Source organism: Sinocyclocheilus anshuiensis, unplaced genomic scaffold (genome assembly GCF_001515605.1).
Source record: "Sinocyclocheilus anshuiensis isolate Anshui unplaced genomic scaffold, SAMN03320099.WGS_v1.1 scaffold1426, whole genome shotgun sequence".
Lineage (NCBI taxonomy): Eukaryota > Metazoa > Chordata > Actinopteri > Cypriniformes > Cyprinidae > Sinocyclocheilus > Sinocyclocheilus anshuiensis.
In genome coordinates, this window is record NW_015557171.1 from 497,584 (window position 1) to 506,807 (window position 9,224).

At 38.3% G+C, this 9,224-nt stretch overlaps 1 protein-coding gene across 5 annotated transcripts in view; it reads left to right on the top strand.

Moving 5' to 3' along the window:
• The window catches only part of LOC107678354 (bromodomain testis-specific protein-like), a 27,067-nt gene that overhangs the window by 5,346 nt on the left and 12,497 nt on the right, over window positions 1–9,224 (top strand). For all 5 annotated transcript variants that reach the window (XM_016473577.1, XM_016473576.1, XM_016473578.1 and 2 more), the window contains exons 6-8: window positions 7,592–7,957; window positions 8,046–8,174; window positions 8,268–8,477. In XM_016473577.1, coding sequence (XP_016329063.1) covers window positions 7,592–7,957; window positions 8,046–8,174; window positions 8,268–8,477 — 705 coding nt within the window. The remainder of the gene's footprint in view (window positions 1–7,591; window positions 7,958–8,045; window positions 8,175–8,267; window positions 8,478–9,224) is intronic.

Sequence of the window (9,224 nt, forward strand, 5' to 3'; positions counted from 1 at the left end):
CACCTTGCCAGTACCAAATTGAGTTTGCTACCAAATAAGCTTAGCAGAACCCTGCACGGGCCTCAAACATATGCCCTAGTCCGGCCCTTATCCGACAGATTATCAGAATTGCTGGCTGAGTCCGACTGGAGCCGGTGTCTTTTTTCTCTTTCTCTCTTCCCCAATTACACAGCTGCTGTTGTAGCCATTAAAATAGTTCAGTTTCGTTTTTAATGGCAAAAGTGGCTATATACAGTATATTTTCGTTTCTTTATTACGTTAATTTAGAAATATGTTTGGAAAATGTTTTTTTGTTAAATTCAAGTTGTTGGTTTTTTTTTAAAGTAACGACCAAGCGGCCAGTGGCAGACAGCGAGTTAATCATAGCCTATGTTTGATCAATTTAGCCTTCTCAAATCATCACCACTTGACTAAAATAAAATCTATAGGCCTATATAAAATGCTTAAAAAAACAATGTTAGTTTAAATGGTTAACCTAGATAAATGTGTGCTATTAGGCGCGTATCCAATCGTTTGTGCAGAGAAGCTAAAGTGCGCTTTTCAGGACATGGAGTCGCCACCACGATCACTTGCATTTTTTTCTTATAACAGTGGAAACAACCGTCATTTTTGCTCCTAAAGGTAAGAGTAATACATTTGAGCAGGAGCGCTTCACAAAAATGAACCGAAACCCTGCGAATATTCTATTTCCCCTGGGACATTCATCATGGTAATTACTTGCTGGCGTTTTGCGGCAAGCTTTGCGTGCGCTTTAACATGGAATTCTTCCAGCACTCGCTGCTGCTGGACACTAAACACCATCGGAGCCACTCTTGACAGTCGCGGTAGCACGGTCTCGTATTGTTTCCACCAGCGCGGCAAATCTTTGTCATCACCATAATAATTGATGGATATCTAAAATATAAAAATAAGGAGGAAGCAAGTCTGATGCCTGGCCCGTGTCTGAGCTATGACGTGAAAATTGTCCCGAATAATATTGTCTCAAAAGTCATGGAAATTTATTGGGAAAAATGTGTACGAACCCTGATGTCTTTACTGCACTTCAATAATGCGACTAAAATAGTCGCGATTCATCGATTTTATTCGACTATTCGATTTTTTAAAATCCTCGACTTCATTTTGCTCGCGTCGACTAACCGGCAAAATACCGGAAGTGGCGCATTTCACGGACGAGAATCCATAAAACACATTAGACTGTTTCCCAAGGCTGCATGATATATTTATATAAACCCATTTAAAAATCATAATTAAGCATAATTGTGAATTCACAAACGCTACGATTTAATTAATTATATGCGATGCAGTTCTAATACAGTATATGCGCTTTAATTATTTACATGCGTGTAGGTTAAGTACATGCGTCACACAGCGGCTTCTTTCACATTAGCTCCACAGGAACTGTTATCATTTACATGTGTGGAGCGCCTCAAACTCCATCTCTGAATGTTGTTGCGAGTTTGGTTTTATTATAACGTTAATCTGGGAACGCAACATGTGCCATTTCATCAGATTTGTAAGGTAAATCATTTATAAATGTACGCAAATTTAGGAGAATACATCGCGGTTTCAAAATAAAAGCTCAAACCCTCACTCTGAGTTTACACATTTTGATAGCAATGTGTAAAAATGATCATCAGGCCGTTGGCGCCCTCTGCAGGCTTTTGTTGTAATGCGTAATGTAAATTAGCTCTATTGTTTATAATATATTAATGTATTTTAACAGTTTTGTTCAATAAAACCATATGATTTCTTGCTTGTGATACTTTATTTGAACTAATTATTATTGCCTCATTGTTTGATTTCCAAATTCATTTTTTTTTTTTCATTTTCATTTTTCTATACTCTGTTTTAATGGTTAAATAAAATTTTATTCATCAAAAAGCCTGTCTAATTAATTGAGTTTTACAGTTTTATCTTTACCAAATTCTGTTTTTTTCTATACTCTGTTTTAATGGTTAACTTAAGTTTTATTAATCAAAAGCCTGTCTAATTAATAGAGTTTTACAGTTTTATCTTTACCAAATTCTGTTTTCCATTATTTTCTGGATTCCATTTGAATGGTTCCATTAAATTTTAATAATCAACAGCATCTCCAATTAATTGATTTTATTATTTTTTTTAAAAAGGGTTTTTTTTTTTTCGGGGTTTTTTTTCAGAAATAATGCACATTTACATTTTTCTCCTAAATAAATTCTGGTAAATAACATTTCTGGTAAATACTTCTTTGAAAAGTTTTTTTTGATTATAATTTTATGTTTAGTAGACTAGAACACGTGGATTTGTTGTCATTCTTGCACTATAATACTGAACTTTGATTTCAGTGATTTGGACTATGAGATGGACACTTGCTTCTTGCACTCTGTTGCACTTTACTTTTGTTTTAAAAAAAGGATTTCATAAAAATTTGGATTTCATTTGGTTTAATAAAATATTCTTAAGTAAAATTGTTGATTTGTTTTGGTGGGAAATTAATCGTTTAGATTAATCGATAAATTAATTAATTTAAGTCTTGGATTAATCAAAATAAAAAAGTCATTAGTGGCAGCCCTAGACTAAAATAGGAATACTCCACATGTCTTAATTCGTGGAGTACTCCATATGTCTTAATTCATTGGTGTTTACTAATCTAGCTAAAGTCATACTCGAAGTAAACGCAAATCGAATTAAGATGTGGAGTATCCTTTTTTTTTTTTGTACACCTTAATCACACTATTAACGTTGTGTAGGACTTTTCGCCGCATTTTGCGATAGGATGAACACACGGCAGGGGTCAACCGTTTGATCACAAACAAAAAATTCCATTAAAACAACTCTCTCCCACCAGTCTTTATTTCACACTCTCATCCAGTACCTCCGAGTTTGTCATGGGGGTATGAACGGAATGTTGCCGAATGAAAGCGCAGAGGAGGACTGTTGCTGGTGTATTTGTATCCAAAGTCAACAGTTTGCATGTAGCATGGCGATGACTGCACTTGAAGGTTTTATAAACGTAAAAATGAAACACCCAAAACTGTATATCCAGGGATTGAAATTAACTTTTTCACTCACCAGCCAATTTGGCTACTAAATTAAGTTACCGGCCATTCATAACGTCTACTAGTGTCCATTACAAATCATTTTGTGTCAGTACTAGGGGTGTGCGATATTGACAAAAAATAAAGTCCGAACCGCGGTCCGTTTGCATCATCAAGCCAGCAGCTGTTTACCCCATTGCTTAGTAACGATGGTGCAGGAGAAGATGGCAAAATGCGTAGCAAGGCTCTCTTCAATTTTATATTTATGTTTTTGAACCGTTGGTTTTGTTTCCAAAGCTTCAGTACATAACGACACTTACGTCTGCCTTACGAATGTACTGCAAATGCTCTAAAGTACTCTGAAGGTGAACAGAAATGAGATCTACAGCTCTCTGCTTGCACCGCGTCAGTCACGCTCGTCAAAAAAGTGAGTGAAACACACATTTTTATCAAATAATGCATCATTAATAGCAGTTCACTTCCGTGATTTGGTACAATTGCGTTCACCTCAGCAGCGAACCGTACCGGAGTTCAGTTGAACCGTACCCCAGACCATCCTTTTTAAGCGGACTCTGGTACGGTTCGCGGGTGCACACCAGAGTTCGGAAGACCGCGTTCACATCATCCAAACGTACCGAACTGACGTCAATCGAACCCGGGTGCGCACCAAAAGTGCTAGTGTGAAAGCACCCTAAATGCGCACTAAAGCCTGTGTTGGTCTAACCAGACTTCATCACGTCGCGTATGCGTGCCTCTGTAGGTGTGTTTTGTTTGTTTTTTGCAATATACTCGCTAAACCTGCGCAGATGGCTTGCATGAACTTCCCCAAGAAATTAATGAGTGAACATAACTTACGAAAAGTAACCCGCCAAATTGGCTAGTGATTTGACCGCGTTCCCCGCCACAGCTGATTTTTACCCGCATTTGGCGGGTTGGCGGGTGTTAATTTCAACGCCTGTGTATATCATTGGTCTCAAACTCAATTCCTGGAGGGCCACAGCTCTGCACAGTTTAGCTCCAACCCTAATCAAACACACCTGATCCAGGTAATCAGGATTACTAGAAACTTCCAAGCAGGTGTGAATTGGAGCTAAACCCTGCAGAGCTGTGGACCTCCAGGAACTGAGACCACTGCTGTATATGCTACCATAACGAAGACAAACTGTATGTTGATATGTGAAATTCTGGAGGGAGCGTCGGATGGCGTCGCGTGGGGATGTAATGATGTGTGCCATTAATCGATCTATGAACTATAACATCGGGAACATAAAAAGGAATATTCTAAAAGCAACTCATATAAACACCTTAATCATAATATTGTCTTATTCAGAATAAGATAAATAATTAGATGATTAATGTCAATGTAAACATTCTCAATGTATGAGGTAAAATGCAAATTAAATAAGAATAACAAGTCTCATTGGCACCAGTAGTGTGGTGGGAAGCATTTTAGCCAACTTGAGTTTGAGTCCCATCTCATGGACCTTTCCAATCCCATCACCCACTTTCTCTCCCACTTCCTGTCAAATCTCTGTAATGTTCTTTAGGAAAAAAGGCAAAGAAATGGGTGCATACTCAAATTTGTGTGTGAAATCTGTCCACAAGTGTTGTCACAAACAATTTGTTATTTATCAATAACTTTCATAATGAAAAGTATTATAAATTAACAAAAAATGTATAGACCGCTGAAACCACACATAAGCAAAAATGACATACTCCTGTGGCCTTGTAAACATGTTTAGATAATCCTTTTTTATATTGATATTAGGGATGTCAGTGATTAATCGATGATCGATTAATTGTCGATAAGAGATGCAATCGATTAAAGCTATCAATGGTCGATTAAGCAGTTTAATTTTGGGCTGCGTGCGTGCGGCTCGTGCGCAAAACACGTGCGAGCGGCTGTGAGTGACAGTGACGGTATATAAATACATCATCGTTCACTCATAATTACAAATTAAGCTTTTAATGTGATTTAAACTTTAAAAGTACATTAAAATAGAAACAACACAAAGTTCTTCAACATGGAATGTAATAGAAATGTAGTAACAGTCATTTCCCCAGATAATTGTTTCATATTTGAAACAATTAAGTGAAGGTTGCAGGGCTGTGGGACACTGCGGGGGAAGGATTCATTCATACAACTTGTTAATTCGTTCCTACGACTTATTAATTTGTGGCCACTGTCCATGTTTCATTCATTTTGTTCCTTAACCCATGATTTAACTAAAATGAGGGAACAGATTAATACATCCAAAAGCACAAATCTTGTTTTTATTGTGAGTGTGCAAAAATAAAAACACTTTGGCGGATTATATCTTACTCCAAAAATTGAGTTTATGTTTCAGCTGTTCGATCTCGCCGGCACCTCACGCGCACACACACCACATATTCTAGCAATTCAAACTTGCATCGCAGTCTGTTCATTATCAAAATAAAATAGTCAACCAAACATATGAGCCCAGCGTGATAATTATGCCAAGCACATTTTGGTTTAGCGTACAGTATTCACGTAACACCAGAGAAGTACAAAACCTGGTTTAGCCTACATAATAAATCATAGTTTGGCATCCAAATACATTGCAAATATGGAAACATTTGGATTTGTGCCGAATGAGATGCGAGTAATAACCTCCAAATACATCTAGCCAAACCCGCACTCGCTCCATCTCGTACGATCGAATGCACTGTAAATGCTGGATTTTTAAAAACAAATAGGCCTACCGAATTTAAAATCTGACATTTTCCGGAACAGGATCCAGCAGGATCAAATTAATATCAAATGATCATAATCACATCTATTCATCTTACAATCCTGCTACTAGCATTTTATTCAGACTAAAACCCCTTTAATTCGGGTGAGAAAGCGGGGTTTTTTTTGAGTGGCTTTTGCACATCATGTCATGCCGGTGACTGCGTGCTGCTGCAATAGACGCATTAAAGTTAACGATTAATCGATTAATTGATTATTAATTTAAACGACGATTGATCATTGAAATGATTTTTTCTTTTTTGAGTGGCTTTTGCACATCCTGTCATGCCGGTGACTGCGTGCTGCTGCAAGAGACGCATTTTGCTGCATTAAAGTTAACGATTAATCGATTAATTGATCGTTAATTTAAACGACAATCGATCATGAAAATGATCGAAAATTGACATCCCTAATTGATATGCAAGTACCTGTATTCTAGATCTCCATAAGAGGTGATTGTGTTGTTTTGTACTTATTTTGAGGATGGTACGCAAATTGCTCGAAGGGTCTTCATGCATCTGCTTTCAGGCCAGAATGTGTCTTTAGAGAACATCATGTTTGCTCTAAGGCTGTAAAGGAAAGGTTTTGCGGAAAGCCCTTACACAGAGATTTAGACATGTTCTATGCAGATTACTAACTTTGGGTATGCGGTTGCTCATTTAGAATACTCCAAATTCATTAACATTACAACGTGGTTAGGAATAAATGCATGTGCATATGCATGTGTTGGGGTTTAGGCAGAATGTTTTCTCCTGTGTGTATAAATGTGAGTAATCTGTGCAGTTATTAGTAAATGAGACCTAGGCCCAATCTCAATTCTACCCCTTAGCCCTTCCCATTTCCCCTACCCCTCCGTTTCGCACGTTCACCTGAAGGGGTAGGGGAAGGGCCAGATAGACCTTCAAACGTTCAAATTTTTCGGGACCACACTTCAAACGAAGGGGTATGAATTATCTCGGTGTAAACCGGCTTCAGCGGCAACATGGCTGCCTGAGAACAAAAAGACACATAAATGTAAGCATTTTTGGCATTAATAAAGATTTTAATGAAAAGTAATCATTTGTTTTGTTACATTCAATCGTGAGTTCATATTTACGGTCATGTTACTCAAAGAAATGTTTGCAAAAAATCGCTAAAGTTTTCTAACGTCATATCATTACTGACTGCCTGATAGTGCCACAACATAGGCTATTTTCATGTCTGATCAGGACGATAACCACCGTAGACATAGAGGAGGGCTAGTACCCCCAATAATTACAAATCGCTAAATCCTTTTCTGAAATATTGCCAATTTGAGAGAGAGAGAGATGAAAGTTGCGTGTGTGCGCGTCTGCGTTTCTCTTTTTAGAGCGAGTTTACTTCAAAAATAGGCATTTTTATCCTCTCGTTGCGGGAAAATATAACGTAGCGTATTTCAGTATTTTAACTGTTATTAATAAAAGTCGTGGGGCAGCGTTGACAAGTTTCTTTTGTGTGTGTGTGTGTGTGTGTGTGAGGAAGCAGCGCATTAATATAGAACGGTAATTAAAGGCTCTAATGCGCACACCAGTATAGGTGTGTGTATTGTAGGAGCTTGACGACGTGTGACACTCTGTTTCAAGGGACTAGGGGAAGGGGTATAAAATAGAATTGGGATTGGGCCCTAGTGTTTGCCAAGGATTAATTAGTGTAGTTTTGCCTCTTTGACAAAGATAAGGGCTGTTTAGTTGTTTCATACTGAATTATGGAAATAGTATTTTCTAAAGGTGGAATAGTACGGGGAAAACATGGATTGCATATATTTTTTTTTTAGTTAACTGTAATCTGCATGTACCTTTTCTTTCAGTTGAAAAATGGTGTGAAAAGAAAAGCAGACACTACGACCCCTTCTGCCTCTTCCATCACCAGCTGTGAGTCGTCCCCTTGTGTAACAGAACCAAAAGTCCTTAAGTTATCCTCCAGGCGAGGCAGCGGCCGACCCATCAAACCTCCCTGTAAAGACCTTCCTGAGTCACCACCACAGCATCAGGTGGGCAGAAGGACCAAACTCTCAGAGAGACTCAAATACTGCAATGCCATCCTGAAAGAGATGTTTGCCAAAAAGCATTCCGCTTATGCCTGGCCCTTTTATAAGCCTGTGGATGCTAAGGCTCTGGGCCTTCTTGATTATCATGAAATCATTCACCAACCTATGGATATGAGTACCGTCAAAGTGAGTACCATGGTTGTGTTAATATTACTGGATAAGCTTTGCTCACTGTTATTGTTTTGTATGTAATGGGCTTATTTTTTTCTAATAGAACAAGATAGAAGCTCGTGAGTACACCGATGCATTGCAATTCGCTGCAGATGTGCGGCTCATGTTCTCAAACTGCTACAAATACAATCCACCCGGCCATGAGGTAGTGGCCATGGCAAGAAAACTTCAGGTGTGTCTTTAGGTGGTTTGATCATCTTTTAAAATCCATTGTTTGTCTTATTTTCCTATGGGTAAATGCGGAATATTTTTATTTTTCACCCAGGATGTTTTTGAGTTTCGCTTTTCCAAGATTCCTGACGAGCCGAGGAATTCAGCACCATCCTCTAGTCAGAACAGAGTAAGGAAGGAGAGAGCACACAGTCCGTCCAGCTCTGAGAGCAGTGACGGCGAATCATCGTCTCCATCAGAAAACTCCTCAGACACAGAAGATGAAGAGGAGAGAGTGCAGAGGCTTGCCAGCCTGGAGGAACAGGTAAGACTTATATATTGACTTTTGAGTCCCCTCAAACATACACATCCTCTGTTCCAAAACCGTCACAGTATTGCATGTTTTCTTTGCAATGGAAACAATTCCAGAATGTTCTTTGCCAAGAAGCAAGAGAGGTCTCTTTTATTAACATTCTTGGGAGGACTTTTAAGTAGGGCTGGACAATAATTCAATATCAATATGTATCGCGATATAATTTTTTTCAATAACGGTGATATGATTTTTAAACACATTTCCGATATTTCGATATACATTACCAGTTTCCCATACATTGATTTATTTGTGGCGTTTGACTTCGTTGAATAAACATGAGCACTGGCACGCTTCAAAATCATAACACGGCGCGGGTGTTTTATATGAATGTATCTCTGAAGGGAATTGACTGTCTTCAGAAAAGTTTCGATGGCATTTTCATTTGATCTGATAAAGTAGCATTCATGAGCGGAGCTGCGTTGATTACAGCCATTACTGGAGAAACTGCTAGTTTTATCACTCAAAAAGTGCCTCCTGTTGGCAGAGAATGAGTTTGCATATTAAATAAGCCCGTCTCCAGCAACATTTCCAGTTTTTGTTGTTGTTCAATTTTTTTGTTTTCTGCAGCGACTCGGAGCACTTTTCATACCCTTTTTTCTGGCTGAAGCACATTTGTTTCAATCTATAACAACAATCAGCCACCCTACATTACCAGTCAAAGGTTTTTGAACAGTAAGATTTTTAATGTTTTTTTTGTTT